The sequence below is a fragment of the Scophthalmus maximus genome, chromosome 5 (assembly GCF_022379125.1).
Source record: "Scophthalmus maximus strain ysfricsl-2021 chromosome 5, ASM2237912v1, whole genome shotgun sequence".
NCBI classification, from domain to species: Eukaryota; Metazoa; Chordata; class Actinopteri; order Pleuronectiformes; family Scophthalmidae; genus Scophthalmus; species Scophthalmus maximus.
The window spans coordinates 24,074,759-24,094,779 of record NC_061519.1 but is presented as its reverse complement, the minus strand read 5'-3'; the positions used below and the strand labels follow the sequence as shown (position 1 = coordinate 24,094,779).

The window sequence follows — 20,021 nt, the reverse complement described above, 5'->3', positions numbered from 1 at the left end:
TTGTTTGTTTCGTCACAATAAAAAAACACATAAATCCAAAACACTTTCTTGTATAATTTATAATGAAAACATGTCAAAAAACATTAGTTTCCCTTTATAAAACTGTAACAGCGGCATGTGGTCATAATTACAACGGCGTCCTGGTGATCCAAGTTCCCCTGTCGGCGCCACGCGCGACCGGAGCGACGCATCCGAACACCGAGTGCATAGAGAGGATTTCAATTGCTGCTGGTCATCGGCTCGCTCAGTTGGGCTGGTTGTCCATCTGCGAGGCCGACTGGTAGGACTGGATGTCCTCGCCGATGAACTCCGACACTGTGGCGGGAGGAGAGAGAATAAGTCAGTGAAGCCCTTCCACCCGCCTGTCCACCTGATGCACTCACTGTCACTCGTACCTGCAGAAACTCGCGCAGCGCTACGACAAAAGGGTAATAAACCTGTAAGTAATAACCAAGTAATTTTATACTCATTTATTTGGAAAGCTGGAAAGCAGCATCTGAAACACTTTTCCTACATCCATCTCTTCGCTATGATGCCCTGATACAAATATTAAGGCAACATTTTCAGATCAAGACAATCGTAGATACATATAAATAAATCTAAGACACTAACATAACACAAGGGAAACAGTTAAATGATGTTATTCTGGCCTGAAACTCTGCAGATGAAATGTTTTGCAGCCTAGTTCACAACTCACAGTTCTTCATCACTTGGCCGTACGAGCATGAATCTTTTAGAGTTCGCCACAAAGGGTCAAGATAATATGAGCTGATAGTATTTACCTCATCTACTCTCTTGGTAACGTAGAAACTGTTTATCCATAACACAGATTGTTTATCAAAAACAGTTGTTTATATTATGTGTTGATGTAAAAAAAACAACACAGTTTTTTCACTATGACACCGTTGCCCAGATTTCAGGACCTTTGTGACGTCTGCTGCATGTCAGACCCTTGTTCCCCTTCTCTAGACTGCCAACTACAAAATAACGGCGGAAAACCAAATTAGAATAAAAAGCTTTTGCACAAACTGTAACCATTAGTTCAGCCATTTTTTCTGTCATCAAACTTTTTACAATCTCACCAATCTACACACTCACGTATCCCACGTATCCATACATAGCACCCACGCAGAAACACGCAGACACACTCCTCAACACGGAGGTCCGTAACTGTTACTCACCTTCTTCAAAGGTAATGTGGTGCATAGACATTGAGCTGGTAAACTCCAGGGGGCACTCCTGGATCTTGGCATCCCTCTCTCCACCGTGTCCCATCCCCACCACCCGGCCCTGGGGATCCCAGCCGTCGTAATGGGAGTAAGGCGCCGGGTACATGTCCTGATAGGGACTGGGGTTGGAGGGAGGGGAGGGACACATCTCCTGAGGATAAGCGGAGTACTGGGGGTAAGGGGAGGTGGCGATGTGAGGCAGAGGGGAGGTTGAGATAGGACTGCTGGCTGGGAACGGGCTGAGAGAGGAGGAGTGGGAGGGAGAGGGTGAGGAGGACAGGTAGGGTGAGTCCAGCCACGGGGAAGGAGAAGGGGAGGGCGGCTGTGGCCCGCGGGGGTACAGGGGGGGAAGGAGCTCGGTGAAGCCCAGCTCCAGGTTCTCGAAGCTGGGGTGACGCTCGGAGAGCGCCGCCCTGGATCCACCGGGCTCCTCCAGCGCGCCATCGGGCTTAGAGCAGTACTCCTCGTGGTAGCTCATGGGGCAGGGAGGAGAGTAGGTGGATGGGTAGGGGGGCAAGTGGAAGCCCAGACCTTGATCATCGGCCCCAGTGTCGGCCCTCACGTGGAAGCCCCCGTCCATCCTGAGCTGGCCCTCGACAGAACACACGGTCCCCCTGTCCAGTGGCAGCACAGAGGGCCGGGGCAGCAGAGGGTCCTCCTCTTTAAACATTACTCCGGGGAAAAACAGAAAACAATATGTGTTTACATTGAGTTTTAGTAAAATTTAATATTGTTTATATATTTTTTCTCATTAATAAAAAAAAAAGAGTAAGCCGAGTATTCTGTAAATAAATGTTGGATTGAGATATTCCAGAGAGGAACAGATTTCGAAACATTTCTATGAATCTAATGAAAATGAGAAAATATTTCCTCACAGAATTAAGGCTGTCATTTGTTTTAGTTTCTTAACATGACTGCAAATATGATTCCTCATAACGTGCTTACTTTTTGTTAATACCTTCGTTTTGGGAATATGAACATGTACCATTTTTTAGTTTGACAAAATATGCTCTACAATTACGATTAAATCAAATTAATATTGAACACAGTGATCATCACATCTGTCCAAGTTTCACATTTCACGTTTGGATGCTTTGAACAATTGCAACGGTACCCAGAAAATATTGAGGTACAGTTCAGGAAGTGCAATTATAAGAAATAAACTTAAAAAACGGTATATTCTAAAATAAATAAATAAATATGCATGTTATAATGTATTGTATTTACATAACAATATATTTGATGTTACATGTCAATACGTGAGTAAATTCATCACTAATTCCTGTGAATGTACATAAAAAAATCATACTGTTCAGGTGTCTAAAGGTCAGAGATGGTTCTGTCACCACAGGAGGAAAATCAACCTTTCGACTTTGTCTCCCAAATCTGAAATCCACCATGACACATGAGCTGCGAGCAGAATCAGGTGAGAAGGGAGGAAACTCACTGGGCAGATACTTGAAGCAGTGAGTGCTGCTTCTCTTCCTCTTCCCGTTGGAGACGTACAGGCTGACCGACACGGGCCGACTGACGGACAGGTCGCTGTAGGCGGGAACTCTCACGCACAACAAACACTACGAGGTAAAAAAAAGAAAAGAAAAGAGGGTGTGGACACGACACAGGGCACGACCGGAAACACGTTCATCAGAAGCTTTTAGCTCCATCTGTTCATTTCAAACTGGAGCTTAAAAAGTTCTGTAGTTTTCTTCTTCTTTTTTTTTTTTACACATTACACGAATTTACCTCGTTGCTGTTGTCACGGTCGACATGAGCCTCCTCCTCCCACTGCAATTTACCATCTGATAGATAAGAACATACGGTAGAATAAAGTGTAAACCAGATGCACGCTTACACACACACACACACACACACACAAACACACAAACAAACACGTACACACACGTACACACACACACTTAAACAAACCCACAGTCCGTCTAATGAATATCATTTACTTGCTCTCACTAGATCACAGTTAATGTCTGACGTCAAAGCTTCGGTTGCTTTTGCTTTTAAATCAGTTTCCTCTGACAAATGATTCAAATCTTAACCTCAATTCATCATTTTTTTAAACTGGAGGCCTAGGAAATGAGGCTTCTGATTTTTGACTGCAAATATACAGTACGTAGGAGGTTTTTTATTTTTCCAACATGACTATTATCTACCAGATTAAATATTGTTTGTAAAACTCACTCCTCTTCCCGTTCCTGAAACTTCAATATTTGTTTAGAGCTACAGTGGGAAAATTGAACATATTGTCCATAACCATGTGTTCATATATGTATAATCACCTGGCAACAAAGAACCAATGTTTTTCGTCAACTTTGAATGAGTTAAACATAGTTCCAGAATATGTCACACACACAGTTTAAACATTTTCCCACGTCGTGTATTTATTTAAAAAATCTGATGCAGACACTATTGATCCCAAACTACACTACTCGTCTATTCAAAGATAATAAATAGAACAACTATTATTCATCCTGTTGTTTTTTTTCATTGAATGACTTTGCTTCTTGAATTACTTACTTTTTCTCCCTTACTGAAATTAATTTAAATGCTTGTTAAGACAGTTTCTGAACTCTAATCGTATTTATCGCTTTAGAAATTCCACATTCACAACCACATTATTGTCCTCATCTAAATACTGGCTACCTTCAATTAAGAGCAGCATCGGAAGTTGTTCACGCGTCCCCCCCTGCGGACATTTACCTGTCCCCCTCTCCATGAAAAGAACCCTGGAGATCGGCAGGAAGTTGGTGCCACTCAGCAGAAGTTCCTCTCCGCCCTCCACACAGCAGGAAGTGAGACTGACGGACTCGATGACGGGCAGCTCCTGGGCCGAACGCTGGGCTGAGGGAGGGAGGGAGAAAAGAATCTGGCAAATTAAACATCTTCAGTACCGGTAAATATCATCATAATCTACAGCCTGTTTGCAGTAGAACGGAAACAATTGCTCGACTATTTGTTTTGTTGCTCCCCTCGACTGAAAAAAAATGTAGCCAAAATAAAAGAGGTTGCTGTTCTTCAAACATTTAGAGGTCAGTCACATCTCTGGTGTTGCTTTGAAAATCAACACTTAAAATGTACAACCAAAAAGTCAGAATGAGTATATGAGATACTGAACCAAGTTTTCAGGGGCATAAAAACATGGAAAAAGAATATTGAAGACATTTTTTTCGTATAAAAATTGGAATATGAGGCCTCCAATAGTGTCTCTCCTGTGGAAAACTTTCTGCAGCCATAACCAATTCTGTATCAACGGTGAATGCAGTGACATGAGAATCCTAAAATGTTTTACACAGACAGAATCAGGAAAGCTTTCTAACAATGTATAAAAATGTCAAGATTGTACGAAAGTTGAAAAACGAACATGTGACCATCGACTCACAGCATTCGATGGGCAGCGAGGCAGCCTGCAGAGCCAGGACCCGGCCAGGCGGCGCCACAGGGGGCGCCAGAGGGAGGTGGGTACGAAACACCAAGCGAACGCGCGTGTTCTTCCTGCCGACGTCCGTTTCCCCTTTTCTCAGCTCGATGTCCGAGTTCCTCAGCTTCAGGATCCCGGCGCAGTCGATGCTACGACAGAAGAGTTTACATTTACATTTATCCAGGGAAGGCTCCGCCGCTCGGTCGAGGTTTGGTACTTTGCACGCTGGTTATCGGCAGGAGCGGTGGAAGAAAACACTACTCAGTTTTATTTTTCAACTTGAACTGTCAAGGAATTGTTGTGAGATAAAATGTCATATATTATTATATCTGACATTATTTGATGGTTAACATCGATGCGTGATCAGTGTGTGAGCAGTTTGGCCGATTGGGCCCCTCCAAGGGTCACAGCATAAATCTGAGGGGTCATGAGATGATTAATGGGAGAGATAAGAAGGACAGAAGGAGAAAGAATGGTGCTGATACATAAATGTATATTCATATTTTGGATTTTTTTCCCTGATATAAAATTTTTAATAATTGCAATTATTTTAAACAAAAGAAATCTGGGAAATTTAGAGAGAAAACCATTCTTTACTTGAGCAGCTAACAAACCACATTGTGTTAATTAATGTCAAACAATCTTACGGTCTTAATACATATATAACATCTGTTCTTTTTATGAAAAATCTTACAAAATCCAAATATTAGAGTCTTAATCTACAAAGGGCTCAACATGTCAAATAAAACATTGTGGGGTTAAAAAACATAATGTTTTCGCTTAAAATGAGGTGGAGTACAAGTATAAAGTTGCAGAAAATGCAAAATTGTACTTTCCACCATGGCTAAGCGGTTGACGTTAAGCCACACTGGCCCAGTAAAAAGGAATCTGAATAATTAGCCTCAAACATATAGTGTGCTGTACTGGCCTTAAAAAATTGCTTTGGAAATTGGATTATAAAAAAGAGAAGAACTTAATTTGTGGGCATGTGGAGGAAACATTTACTCACAGTGCAGTCATGTTGTTCTCTGGGTTGAGGGGGATGTCCAGCAGCTTGGTCCCGGCCTGAACGCTCTCATGACTGGCAGTGCCCACCATCTTCCCCGTCACCCTGCCGGGACAGAAACAGGCTAAACGTCACACGCCTCCAGTTACAGGTTGATGGTTGTTGTTTTTAAATCCACGAATCGCAGCCCTGAGATGGTCGAGGCCGGTGATCATGTGATGGTTAAAGCCCCTCGACTGTAGCTGCTGGTTTTACAACAAAACAAACTTGTCTCTTTGGGGTCTGGGAAGTGTGATGGCCTTTTTTCCCCCCACATATTTTATAGATAAAAAATAACTGATAGATTAATCTTTAATCAAAGGGGCATTAAGCTATTTTGGAGAAAGATTGTTCAATGTTGATTTTCTGAACGCAGTGATTGGGGTTCAAACCCGCGACCTTGGGTATGGGACTCGGACACGCTAAAACCGTAGCGGTTGACGCCAGCACGTCTCTTAAAGGGGCAGTGAGCTATTTTGGAGAAAGGTTGTCTCTAGCACCAGCTAGTCCCTTAAGGCGTGGTGCAAGTGATATTTACAAACTGTGCCCATTTCTTTTGTTTTCGATTTACAGAGCCAGGACTGAGCCGAAAAAACATGGATCTTTTTTCAGCGCACACACAGAACGGACAGCTAGTTGACCGCAAGGAAATATTTGCTGAATTTTACCAGAAGTGTATCAGGATTAAAAATCGCTTACTGCCCCTTTAACTTAATCAATAGCTGCAGCCCTTAAACTTATGTATGTGTATTGTGAAATTTTGAAGGAGAGACAGGAAACAAGGTGAGAGACACGCGGTTAAGGGTCCAACCACTCGGGAGTCGAACCAGGGCCTGCTGCTCAAGGTGACCATGTTCGCGCCCGGGTGATATGCACTGCTATTCTGCTATTTTATTTATTGTTGCTACATTTGATTGAATCCAGTAAAGAGACATCCAAATTCCTCCAAAGCCAAATTACATCCACATTGGAAACGGAACTGTCCAGATCCGTTGAATATTTTCAAATACAAACTAATTACATCCTGTTGATGCTCACAGAATATCTCACAGATGCCCCAAGATACAAGATGAGAAGAAGAATCTAACAAACTCTTGATGCTTTTCTTCTGACACTGACAATGACTGCTGCAAAAAAAGCATCCAACTCAAACAGCACAAAAAGCAGCTGGTGGTAGATGCAGCCACAGTGATCACACGATGCGTCCCGTTGATATACACTATGTTGTGTCTCGACAGAGGGACACTCGGAAAGAAGTTTGACTTGCTGAAAAGCGATTCAGTACCTGTGTATCTGATAGAAAGGATGCGGCCGGATGGATCTGTCGTCAGCTGTTCCAACGAAAACCTGCAGAGAGAGCGGTTTCCTCTCCGTGTATCCACACAGCTGTGAGGAGAGAGACTCAGTGTCAGAGGTTTAAGATCCGACCGGCATGAGGAGGTCAACAGCAGTGAGCCGCAACCTCCGTGTGAAGACTTTTGGTTCCAGAATTATTTATAAGTAAGCTTGATTTGAAATTAAAGTGAATGTAATTTTGTTTCTCTGTCCCGTGTGTTACTGCAAGGTTTGCGCTTCACCTTGACGACAGGATGTCCCGCCGGCGCAGCCTTGACGGCTCCTCTGCTGCCCTCGGTCTCGTAGTGGGCTCTGTGGTGTGGGCGCGGCTGCACGTCGATGCGCAGCTCGTACTGGTCGAACTGGGACGGCAGCGGCCAGTCGAGTGGCGGCAGCGCGTTGGACCTGCGTCGGGTTGGACAATTATTAGACCGAGGGTTTTTTTTTTACTCGGTGAGTGCTGAGAGGCACAGCAGACGCATGTGAATAACTATTTCGTGGAGGAATAAATGAGATTTACATGTAATTTACACATGCAAACATGACAGGTGCGTGACACAGCACGCTGTCAGTGAAAGGATCAGCTTTTGAAATCTGTCTTATCATTTGGTTGAATGAATATAAATCTTTGTCGTACCAGTAGAGTAGATGTTGCCTACGCGTGTCCTCACCTGAACAGAGGGCTGTGGGCACTGGCCCGGGTCCGGCCCCAGGCCAGGGCAGGGGGCACAGAGAGGTAGTCCATGCCCAGCGGAGGGGGCTCTCTCCTGGTCTGCTGGCTCTCTGGCGGCGGGCAGGGGGAGCTGTGGCCCGGAGCCTGCTCCTGATCCACCTCCCTGGACGACAGCTGGACGACAAAACAGTGACGTTCACCGCCGCAATTGACATACTTCGCCACAAAAACCAAACGGGCGTCTTTACCTGCTCCAATGACGTCTTCCTGGTTTTCTGCGGGATGCTGAGCTCACAGCTGCCGGGCGGAGCTTGCGACTGAGGGTTGGAGTCTCCGCCCTCCAGGTTGTAACCCTGCAGTTCCTCTGAGTAACTGCCCCTCCGCGAGGTGCAGGGGGAGGCCAGAGGGGAGTTTCTGCGCTTTTTACCCCCGGGGGAAGTGGGCCTTGACGACGGCGAGAGCCCCAAATTGATGGCGGCCTCGTTGAGCTCGTCCTCCTCGACCAGCAGGGAGTCGCAGCTGGAGGCGGGGCTGAGCCAGCCGCGGGAGGAGGGGCTGGAGGCGGGGCTGGGGCTGAGGGAGCCCGGGCATCTTTCACGGTAGGAAAAGGGGTCCAGCAGGGGGAGGTAGAGGCGTTCTCGGTCCCACCCACCGCCGCCGCCACCCATGTCCCAGTAGCTGGAAATGGTGGGTGCTGCGTCGTCTTCCGGGGAGATGGTGGTTATCTGGATGCTTGGACACTCGACCACACGAGACTCTGAAACCTGAACGGAAGATCAGAGCGAGGGAGGGAATACTTTATTCTCCTAGTGTCGTCTCTCAATCAAAAGACAGGAAATGACAAAAGATTTAATCATCACATAATTGTCCAAATTATCCATCAAGCCAAAATGCTAAATATTTCAGCTTTTTTCCCAGCTTCTCGGATTAAGGATTTTACTTCTTTCCTGTATTTCATTACTTGAACCTTTTGGATTTGGACGGTCGTTTGGAAAAAAAAAGGCATTAAACGTCACCTCGGGCTCTTGAACATTGTGCAAGACATGATTTACTGTTTTCTAACATAGACTAAAGAAACCAACGAACGGCAAACGAAAGACATCAATAGTTGCAGATCTGTCACAGTTCATTGTCAGTGGTCTAAACAAAAAGTAAAAGGGACATTCTATCAGCCGGCATTTAGCTGCCTCAATACTTTAAATCATTTAAATTATGATCATGAATTAATGCGACTGGGAACAGGAACTGCTGCTGCATGATGAAGCCACTGAACAGCTGCACATTTCAAGCAAAACTATAAAGTGGTTTTACGTTCAAACAGTTTGAGTATAACAGGGTGTGTGAACAGGTTGTCTCACCTGCACAGAGCGCGCTGGCAGGCTCTCGTAGGTCCCGCTGAACTCCCTGACCTGGGCCCTTCTCGGAGGCGGGGAATGCATCCCGGCCCGCTGACTGGCCGAGGGAGGCGGGCTGGGGATGCAGATTGGGTGAACTGCATGAGAGGAAGCCGAGTGGTTGTCTGTTACTGAAAATAATGAACAAAGAAAACGACAGTTGAATTTGAGGAAACATGGACAACACCAACACTGGCTGTGTGTGTGTGTGTGTGTGTGTGTGTATACATATATATATATATGTTTATATATATATATGATTTAGAAAATGAAGAGAGGGAACAGTTCAGGTTCAGAGAGCAGACTGAATATACTGGAGGGCAGTTTCTGATTTGTATAATATCTGTGGACAGATCTTGGTGTAATTCACAAAAAATTATAAATAAATAAATATTCAAAGGCCGCTAACAAAAAGTGTAAATTGTAATACCCTAATATTCACCTTTACTTCCACAAGGCAGCTATTTATTTTCTGGCTGCTTTACCGTAAGAGAAGAAAAAAAACCCCTCAAATTTTCCTTCTTCAAACACCCTTCATTTCATATCACATGTTGTGGGTTCTGGGGGTCATGTGACCTCGCACTGATCTTTTTCCACAACCATGCGATGACAGTTAGTCCTGGAAAACCGGCTGTTCTTTGTTCTTTTATATGTGGCACTTTCAAAAAGACTCCTTAGATATCAATCAAAAAATATTGTAAACACAAATTTGTGGAAAGTAAAGCTACATTTTTGCGTAATCTACACATTCATTTTACTTTATAGTCTGACTTTTTTATAGTCAGTAATTGTTACCAAGTGGAAAAAAGCAGGAAGTGTTTCATTGTTGTCACTTTAATGTGAATATGACGCCAGAGCCAGAAGCCGGTTAGCTTAGCTTAGCACAAAGGCTGGAAACGGGGGAAACCGTTAGCCTTCTGTCAAAAGGTTATAAAGTCTGCCTAACAGCACCACTACAAATTCACACTGCATTTCTCATTTGATTATTACAAACAACAAAAATGTTGAATAAATAACATTAGGTTATGATGCCATATTTTGAATGATATGGATATTAAAGGACCAGTGTGAAGGATTTAGTGGGATCTATGGACAGATATCAAATGTCATATTCATAAAAATATTTTCATCAGTTTATTATCACCTGAAACTAAGTATACTTTTGTTCTTATCGCCTCAGAACGAGCCGTGTACATGAACATTGTATGTACAGACGCCAAGTCGCACCTCAATGTTTCTACCGGAGCCCAGAGAGGACAAACCTTACATTCTTATTAAGGGGGAGCTTTTGTGCTTCGTATGATCTCAAAGAGTTCATTCTGATGTATAAAAACCTTGACTCACATCAAAGTAAATGTGCCAAATCACTTCAAAAATTTCAATCCTAACCAAATCATGAAGTTTACATCTGTGTCAAATCTCGCAAAGCCAACCCCTGCTGCTCTTCACTGGACAGTGATGAAGATGATTTGGGGGCTTCTCTAGGTTCCCTTTCAACTTTCTCAACAAAAAGTTCATGGATTGCAAACAACCAAATAACCACAACCGCTGGAAACCAGCGTCCTCGCCACAACACTTCCCCAGCGTCGTGCGGTCGGCCTCCACACGGAGCCAAACGGTAGTTTACCCTGTAATGAGCGAGGCTCCAAATTGGTCATTGTTGCGCTGCAGCGCATGGCGGCAGGCCCATGCCGGCAAAAAAAATTTGGGGCAACGCGGACACACAATAGCAACTGCCAGCAAATTAAGAGTTGGTTGTGAAAAAAAAACCCTCTTCAAATGTTTCCTGGCAACAAAGAATATTTCCAAGTGATTAAAGCTGCAGCGCCGAGGCCACTCCTCCGCTGGTGGACGGCTTTTCACTCGAAAAACCAAGATTTTAGACCAGTGTGTACACCGACCAGCGGGGTTGGAGCCAAGACAAGTTACCTAAACACTCGCTGAGCACAATAAAATCTCATCTAAAGTCGAACAAATCGAGTGCACGGTAATATTTTATTGTGTGTCCTGAGTTGAACCTCAAAAAAATCAGAACAAGAGAGAGAGAGATGTTCCAGTCAATGGTTGCCAACCCCCACGGAGGGAGGAAAAATGAATCTGAGGCATTTTGAAATGGGCATAATCTGATTATCTACATCCCCATATGACACTACAGGGTTCTATAATGAAATTGAGGAGTGTGTCCATGTCATAAAAACCGGTCGGTAAAAAAAAAGAAATGATCTTCAGCTTCGAAGCAGCTTTTAATTCTGCTGCTGGCTACGATTAATCATACAGTAGTGGGACGCCTCATCTTGACATTCGTCGAACGAGCGATAATTAGAAGTTGCTGACTTTTTCTGTTGTAGTTACGTTTGCACGTATATACAGTATTATTAATACAAACAAATAGTTTGAACATTATGCAGGAGGTGTAAGAAGCCACACGTCGCAAGAAAAGATAAAAACAAAAAACTAAGTTTGCGTCATTTGTCAAAGATTCAAAACTAAACAGTGACGGAAACGTACAATTTTACACAGAAGATTGTGTGTTTACAAGTTGAGATGCATCACGGTGAAATCCATCAAGTTTTTATAAAACCTTGCCAAATGATTTTCAGATGTTTGTGTTTTCTTTCTGAATAAGTAAAAATGCAGATGTTGATTGCAGTGATGGAAGCAGATTGACCTGGAGGTCAGGACCCCTCGAGTGCTCGAGGGATAAATCTGATGAGCTGTGGTGAGATGATTCACAAGCTCAACAATCAGGAAAAAGAAATATTGTGTATTAATAGCTAATTTCATCTATTCTTCAGTCTTTCCTGTTAAAGGGGCAGTGAGCACTATTTTTTTTTGTTTTACGGAGCCTGGGCTGCCGCCATAAAACCCCCGATTTATTTCTGGCGCACACACAACAGCGACAGCTAACGAACGGTGAGAAAATATTTGCTGATTTTTTTTACAAAACGTGTATCGCTTCAGAATCGCTGACTGCCCCTTTAAGATCATTTACACGTTCAAATACAGACCAGCAGAGGATTGGCACGTTTTTTTTTTGTTTGTTTCTTTGCTTTCTTAAACACATCTCACGTAGGGATGCAACTAACTAATTATTTTCATTATCGATTAATCTGTATATTTTTTTTTCTCCATTAATTGATCAGTTGTTTGGTCCGTAAAATGTCATAAAATGGTGAAAAATGTTGATCATGTTTCCCCAAACCCCCAAGATGATGTTTTGCTTTGTCCACACACCAAAGATAATCAGTTTACTGTCATAAAGGCACAAAGAAACCAGGAAATATTCACATTCAAGTAGCTGAAATCAGAGGATTTTGACTTTTTGTATCATAAAAACGTCTTGAACGAACCGATGAATCGATTATCAACACAGTTGGCGATTAATTTAGTGGTCGACTAATCGAGTTACTCATCGATCAATCGATTCGCTGTTGCAGCTCTGATCACGTGACACGTGGAGAAGTCTCTCAAGTCCAATGTGTTGTTTATTCTGTGTCCTTAGTCTTTAGGAGACTAGTGGTAGACAAAAAGTTTGACTTGCTGAAATTCAGTCATCTCACGTACGGATGGAGGACAAAATCAAATTTTTTAAATCTTAGAAATGCTCCTACCAAAGTTTACCAGACAGCTGGTGATGATGAACACAGTTTGAAGTCTCTGTGTCCTGAGTTTTTATTTCTCCTTCATTACTGTTGAATCTGTCTCTCGGGCCAACGCCGACCTTACAAAGACGATTGCGTATCTAACCGTGACATGAAACACATTTTGCTTTTGTTACTGTTGTTTTAAAATTGGGTGTTTCTGCTATAAATTAACCTTCATTAAGTCGGAGCGTTGTTGCCAAGTGGGTGTTTTTTCGAGCCACAATCCCTGGCCTCATGCTGCCTCGGACAAAAATTTGATTCCAGTGATTTGCATGCAGATTTTTTAGATTTCACGAAAGAAAAAGTGGGATTATTATAAAATCCAGAATATTTCTATATATCCTTCCAGGCTTCTAAAAGTTATAGTTTAGTTTAACTGCTCACACATGCAGCCAATAACCAAGGTGGTCAAGTCCTCATTGCTATATTTCGTTTGCATGTTATTCCGATAGATGTGGAGAATATAGGCCCGGGGACGTACCATCTAATATCAGGTGTGGTGTCACAGTGTTTGTGGGGGGAGATGCCACGAGACTCGGATCAACGTTTGTGAAGGTTTATGATCTGACAAGTGAAAAACTGAATCACCCAGGGTGAGGGAACGCTCTCCTTCCTCCTGCAATTCAGTTTCATGCCTTGGGTGTGGTGATACAACTTGTATGCCAGTGAGGGTGGGAAACAAACGAGAGGGTGGACGTGAGGACATGAGGTGTGTGTGTGTGTGTGTGTGTGTGTGTGTGTGTGCGCGTAGTGAAAAATATGGGAGATGGAGGTTCAGTACACAGAGGTTGAGGTTCCTACCCAGATGGCAACTGTTAACTCTACTCACACGCACAGCTGATTAGAAACACATTGCGTTTGGTGCCGAACACACACACACACACACACACACACACACACACACACACACAAATGCACTAACAAGGAAAAAGTAATGTGCACAGGGCAAATTGCATAAACACACACACACACACACACACACACACAAAACAAACACACAATAAAAATATACTTGTGCTCACATTCTTGCAGTAAGAGGCACGCACAGAACACATGCAAGTTCTCAAACACACTAACACACACACACGCACGCACAGAACACATGCAAGTTCACACGCACGCACGCACACACACACACACACATACACACATGCAAGTTCAGACACACAAACACACGCACGCACACACACACGCGGACGAAGGCCCCTCGTTGCAACACACAGTCACGCAGAAGTTTCATCGCCCGGTCACTCGAGAGCTTCACGTCAAGACACATTCATCCAATCCGAGAGGCGCGTCTGACCCAGGCTGCTGTTGCCGCTGGCCGGCTCCAGGCGCAGCAGGGCGCCCTCGCGGTCCTCCGCGGCACCGGAGCTCTCCGGCTCGGCTGTGCGCACCGGCGACGGCCCCTGGCTCGGCCGCGGCGGCGGCTCCTCCTCGAACACCAGCTTGAACTCGAACTCGCCCTCCTCCCAGCCCGAGCCCGGCGCGGCCCCCATCGCCCTCCGGCAGCAGGGGACAGAGACGCAGAGACGCAGACACACGGGGGGGGGGGGGGGGGGGGGGGATCTACACCCTTATCTCCCGCTTATCAACCCCTGCGACTTCTGTGTCTCTTGAAGAAAAGAGAGAGAAAAAAGAGCTTTTATCCAAAGTCCTTGTCTTTACGCGCGGCGCATTGCGCAGTACGTCTCCGCGCCTTGGAGGGTTTCGTCCGTGTCAAACTCCGGCAACTTCTCCACGCTGCTTCCACACGATCTGCTTGACGTGATCGGATCTTTGCAACTTTTCTTTTTCTTTCTTCTTCTCCCCCCTCCTCCTCCTCCTCCTTCCCCGCTCCACACTTGATGCCTTGCGGTCCAAAATCAAATCCTCAGCTCGGGAGATATCACAGTCTTTTCCCGAAACGACATGACTCCCAGATAAAGTCGCCTCCTTCCTTCCAGCTCCATCGCCATCATCATCATCATCGTCATCGTCCCTGTAGCGTGTCCCTCTTCTTCGAGACAGAGGGAGGGGGATGGAGGGGGGAGAGAAAAAGTTTATCAAATATTTTTGTCGTCCTTTACCCTTAATTGCCTCTGGGTGGGTTTCCCAGCTCCAGTTGGTCCGTTACTCTTTCCCCATAGGATGTTCTGCCTGTCAGTCATGACCGCCACCCTCCCTCCTCTCGCCCCCTCCTCCTTCCTCTCTCCCTCCTCTCCCTCTCTCTCTCCTCTCGCCCCCTCCTGCTCCTCCTCCTCCCTCTCTCCTCTGGCCCCCTCCTCCTCCTCCCTCTCTCTCCTCTCCCTCCTCTGCCCCCTCCTCCTCCCTCTCCCTCCCCCCTCCTCCTCCTCCCTCTCTCTCCTCTCCCTCCTCTGCCCCCTCCTCCTCCTCCCTCTCACTCCTCTCGCCCCCTCCTCCTCCCTCTCTCTCTCCTCTCCCTCCCCCCTCCTCCTCCTCCCTCTCTCTCCTCTCGCCCCCTCCTCCTCCCTCTCTCTCTCCTCTCCCTCCCCCCTCCTCCTCCCTCTCTCTCTCCCTCCTCTCGCCCCCTCCTCCTCCCTCTCTCTCTCCTCTCCCTCCTCTGCCCCCTCCTCGCTCACTCTGGAGGTTTCTCTTTTAGCCAAACTCACTTAACATTTACTTAATTTAAACTTCTGTTCTCTCTTATTCCACAGCATCCAAACATTAAATTTCCTATGGATTTGTCTTCACGTCATCCTCAGAATCAATAATTGTTTCACACATTTGGGGTTTTCCCAAAACTATACATGTATATTATTGTTCCCCCAACCATGAGCAGGACTCATGAGAAGGACTCATGAGCAGGACTCATGAGAAGGACTCATGCCGTCTCCGTTGTAGGCCGGTCCGTCCGCAGGGCCACCAGGGCTGTGACGCTTACTGTCAGTTACTTGCATATAAGAAGGGCCTATTTCCTGTGGTGATGAACACATTACCCCCCTTTTTTGGGCTGTCACTGCTCCCTCTCCTCCCCTTTCCTCTTTTTTTCTTCCCTTTTTTAACCCCACTCCTCCTCCCTCCTCTCATCTCCCCACCGACTCCTCCTCGTCCCTCCTTCTCTCCAGTCTCCCCTCCCCTCTTTTCTCTCTCTCCCCACCACAGATCTGTTTCTCATTATCCTCTGCAGTCTGCTCTCTGTCTGAGTTAGGAGACGAAAAACTTCAATAAACACACTCTCTCTCTCTGTCTCTCTCCTAATTCCTCCTCCTCCTCCTCCTCCTCCTCCTCCTCCTCCTCCTCCTCCTCCTCCGACCCCTCCTCTTCCCTCTATCCTCCTTCCTCGCCCTCCTCTGGTTCTCACAATCGTCCGGCACATGATATACTGGCGAGTAACTGGGGGCTTGTTTCGCTCTCCCCGTCGTCCTCCTGGGGTTGTGTGGTTAGGCCTCGGGTCTGGGACTCATCTCAAGATGTTGCATGTCTGGTTGGGGAGAGGGAAAAAAAAGTGCTACCAACAGGACTGATGCAAGATTCTTCAGGCCCAAACCCGTCACCACCATCAATAAATCCCACAATGACATTAGAAGATTATAACATATTCAGTGGGTGAATTGTGTTCGAATTATTATATACCAGTGGTTTAAAAGGAGTTTTTTTCGTTTTTGGGCGGCGGCCAGCTGCTCTTTAGTTTGCTATTGGCTTTGATTATTACCCCACGAATTCACGTCCAAGACCACGTCCAAACTGAAGGTATCAGTGTCGGATCTTCGAACGTCTCCAGCACCCTTCCAACGACGGCTCTCGAGTTGCTAACATCTGAAAAATCTTGTTACCTTCTGAAACTCCCCAGAGATGAGAGAGGTCACTCACAGGTCACTCGTTTTTGCTGAGTGAACTATGAGTGGACGTTTATTTGACTGTGGTTTTGACGGGCCACGACGCTCGCTTCAAGAGAAGTGTGTGTCTGGTTATGATTGGATGAAAACGAGAATGAGCCAGTGGAGATTACAGGAACTGTGCCCGTGACCTGGAAGGCGCATTAAGATCTAAAATGATAAAGTTGAAAAAATAACACTACACTACAATACATCACAGAGATAAGAGCAATATGAGACAAAACAAATGGATATAAAGTGCCATAGTTCCATGGTTTGATCAATTCCTGACAGCTGCAGATGTCCCCTGCTTGGCAAAGCACAAAGCCTTCGCACATCAGAGAACACTCAAAAAAGCCTGGAAAAGAAAGAGCCGCTGCACTCATGTGCGCCGCCATCTTGGCTCTATGATTCCTCGTTCGACCCTTTTAGCTTTTTCAAGTAATTTGGAAGGGGGAGAAAAAGACAAAACAAAAAAAGAAAAATAAATTGGAAAATGGCTAAAACTTTTCTTCAGTTTTGTTGTTTGACAGAAAACAAAAATGTACATTGCCGCCTGGTTTACAGTCTGAGTCTCAGCTTTCTTTGTCCCCTCTGCCCTATCACCTCCAGCTGAACCTTCAATTTACCGCCACGTGCATTTTATGTCAAACAACTAAAGAAATTTTTTTTTAAATAAAGCGATCATATTTCGTCTCATAAATGCCACATTACTCAGGTGAAGAGTGATTCCTGTGCTGCTGCTTTCGACATTTTGGATTAAAATCACCATTTTGATATTTAAACATTTCAAAAATCGCAGTCGTCTGACAAATAACACATGTTCGTCGCAGCATCTGCAGCCTATTATGGGATAGGTCAGAGAGAAATGAAAACAAAGAAAGTTAGAGGTGACAGAAAGTTGGCTTTCACAGCCCCTCGTCTGTATATGAACAGACATACGTATATATATATGCGATTGTTTTGGAAAGTTAAGTTTCCTCCTCCATTCTTGAACGTGGGGTCGGATTCATCCGCTCTGTTTTCAAAACATCTTTTGGTGTGAATAGTGTTGGCTTTGGCAGGATGAAGAGCCACAATGGGGAGAAAGGGATTCACTTTCAGATTTAGCCGCCTTTGACTTTATCTAAATCTCTATTCAAAAAATAAGAGATTTCTTTAATGTTTTCGTGAGTTTTTCAAATTGCAGGACCGGCGAATCCCTCTGTTACTGGTTGAACTTGATCTTGACTCCGAGGAACACGTCTGTACTGACTGCACATCCTCAGTAGTTCAGGCCCAGGAGCAGTTGTAGAACTGGAAAGTTCAGTAGGGGGGAGTTGGGGGAAACTGCAGCGTTGGACGGCGAGAGAATTGTTTAAAGGGGCTGCTGCGATGTGATGGATGGGCTCGACACACAGGAAGACCTGCTGGATTTCCAGTTTATGTGAGGAGGAGAAAAGACAGAAGTCGTTCTCTATTCTGTCCTGTTTAGCAGATTAACATTTGACTTCTATTTAGCAAATAGAAAGAGGCCCCGCATCGCCGCCGCCTCTGATGGAGCCAGAGCAGCCAGTTGGTTGCCACTCCTCTTACTTGGAGGCCCCGCAGTGCCAGAGCTGCGAGTCTGTTTTGCTTCCATAGTCACACAATAATCCCTACTTTTTGATGTAAAAAAAAAAAAAAGAAGATGTATGAAGATTTTTCTTTTTACTGTGTATATCATATTCTTGGTTTTCATGGTGTGGCGATTTGGAACTGTACAATTTTTAATGTATTTATTTGGTGTATTCAAATCACATCAACATTCACTCTGTCTGTTAAGATCTTCATATTGTTAATATAGACTGTTCTGCCCTCACCGCTTCCCAGACGCAGCTATGCAGTCCTCCATTGACGACTGAGGAGAGTAGTTGTCGTCCATCAACTTTAATCCAAAAGGAGTTCAATAGACAGAGTGAAAACTGCAATGAAGAAAAATAAACTTGCATCAGTAACGCATAATCATATCCCCATAAACAAGTTCAATGTTCAATAAACACTCAACAACACATCAAAAAAAGTCTGCGTGTGCTCACATGAACTGAACAGGCCAAGTTAGACATAGATAGCTAACTAGCTAACGCGCTAATGCTAGCGCCAGTATGCTAACCGCAAAATAAAAGGGAAATTGGCATTTTGTATTGTAAAACAACTATTAAAAGGCATAAACACACTTTCCTTTTCACAGGTCAAATGTGATCGTAGTAAGAAAAACGTGGATTTCAAGTGATCTGCCTGAATTTCTTTAAATTACAATTACAAGGCTCAGAAAACATGGACGACAAAAACAGTGTTGTTACCATAGTGACAAGTAAAGGGTGATCCAAATAGAAGTATACGGAAGTACGGAAGTGTGTTAGGGGCAGTCATTTAAATTTCGAGAATAAAGTCAAAATGTCGACAGTAAAGTTGAAAAACTATATCGAGAATAAAGTCAAAATATCGAGAATAAGGACAAAATACTACTTCGAGAATAAAGTTGAAAATTGTGACCCGGAAGCACTTTTCCACAGCTCCAACCAACCGGATGTTGGCGTTTTGCTAGCCAGTTTGCTAAGCTAACGCTAACTGCTAACCAAGTTGTAAAGTTGCGCTATTATTATAATTGACAGGCTGAATCTGAAAGAAACGATGCGATGACAACGAGTGTTTGCACATGAACGCCAGCGTGTGTCCTGACACGATAACGTTCAATTGCAAACAAACAACCGTTCATGAATTTTGAGAGGCGTGATGTTACCGGAGCTAGCGTAGCTTTGCTAACGTTAGTTAACGTGGATGTGCGACAGCTGAGCTGGAACAACAACACGGTCGTTCAGGGCTATTTCGACTTTATTCTCGAAATGTTGAATCATAAAAAAATCCCCCCCCCCCCCCCCTCATTAAAAAAATAAATCTTCCCCCTCATGCTTGGCCCTAATACTCTTCTGTAGAGGATCCAAGATAAGACATGGGGGGTTGTAACACTTACCTCAGACCTGTACTAACAACCCCAAAGTCATTCGGGTTCGTTACAATAAATAGCAGGAGACATGGTTCCGCCCAAAGTTTCTTTATCAAACGACAGCAAAAGAGACAGTAAACAACATTTGACACATTATGGGCAGGGGAATTATTTCAGAGCTGAGGCTTACACTGGTGTTGTAAACTTGTATAACTTAAACGACTTATATATATTTAAACAATGGCCAAATGTCCGGTCTTCTCCACGTGACCGTGTTACTCCAGTATGCAACACACCTGTGACTGTTCGCCACTTCCCCCATTTGTGCTTTCCCACGTTCTCTTCATGACACCTACTGGACAAGCAAGGAACTACAACAAATGTTGCACACAAAAAGTGCCTAACGACGGATGAAATATATACAATTTGAAAGGCTAAAGTCTAATAAAATTAAAATAAAAGGTTAAATGCAGTGAGATTTATATTGT

The 20,021-nt window shown here is 44.6% G+C and overlaps 1 protein-coding gene across 5 annotated transcripts; it reads right to left on the bottom strand.

Annotated features, from left to right (window-relative positions):
• Window positions 1-41: 41 nt before the first annotated feature.
• On the bottom strand, window positions 42-18,907 carry nfatc4 (nuclear factor of activated T cells 4). 5 transcript variants are annotated; one of them, XM_047332015.1, is made up of 16 exons: window positions 18,890-18,907; window positions 18,410-18,511; window positions 16,055-16,174; window positions 14,054-14,749; window positions 9,071-9,237; window positions 7,961-8,476; window positions 7,711-7,886; window positions 7,282-7,444; window positions 6,990-7,090; window positions 5,669-5,770; window positions 4,621-4,808; window positions 3,942-4,082; window positions 2,973-3,028; window positions 2,677-2,803; window positions 1,182-1,901; window positions 42-315 (listed from the first exon to the last, which is right to left on the bottom strand). In XM_047332015.1, the coding sequence occupies exons 4-16, from the start codon at window positions 14,247-14,249 to the stop codon at window positions 245-247; spliced, it is 2,724 nt and encodes a 907-aa protein (XP_047187971.1). In that variant the 5' UTR covers window positions 14,250-14,749; window positions 16,055-16,174; window positions 18,410-18,511; window positions 18,890-18,907; the 3' UTR covers window positions 42-244. The 5 variants fall into 5 exon arrangements, with proteins under 5 accessions (XP_047187971.1, XP_035489713.2, XP_047187970.1 ...); XM_035633820.2 differs by lacking the exon at window positions 18,890-18,907 and adding an exon at window positions 18,626-18,879; XM_047332014.1 differs by lacking the exon at window positions 18,890-18,907 and adding an exon at window positions 18,626-18,879 and having other exon boundaries at window positions 14,054-14,746.
• Window positions 18,908-20,021: the final 1,114 nt, after the last annotated feature.

Coding starts and splice junctions, on each gene's coding strand:
- nfatc4 (XM_047332015.1), bottom strand. CDS start 14,249: ATGGGGGCCGCGCCGGGCTCGGGCTGGGAGGAGGGCGAGTTCGAGTTC. Junction 4,809..5,668: donor GAGAACAACATGACTGCACT/GTGAGTAAATGT, acceptor CTTCTGTCGTAG/CATCGACTGCGCCGGGATCC. Junction 2,804..2,972: donor ACCGTGACAACAGCAACGAG/GTAAATTCGTGT, acceptor TTTACCTCGTAG/TGTTTGTTGTGCGTGAGAGT.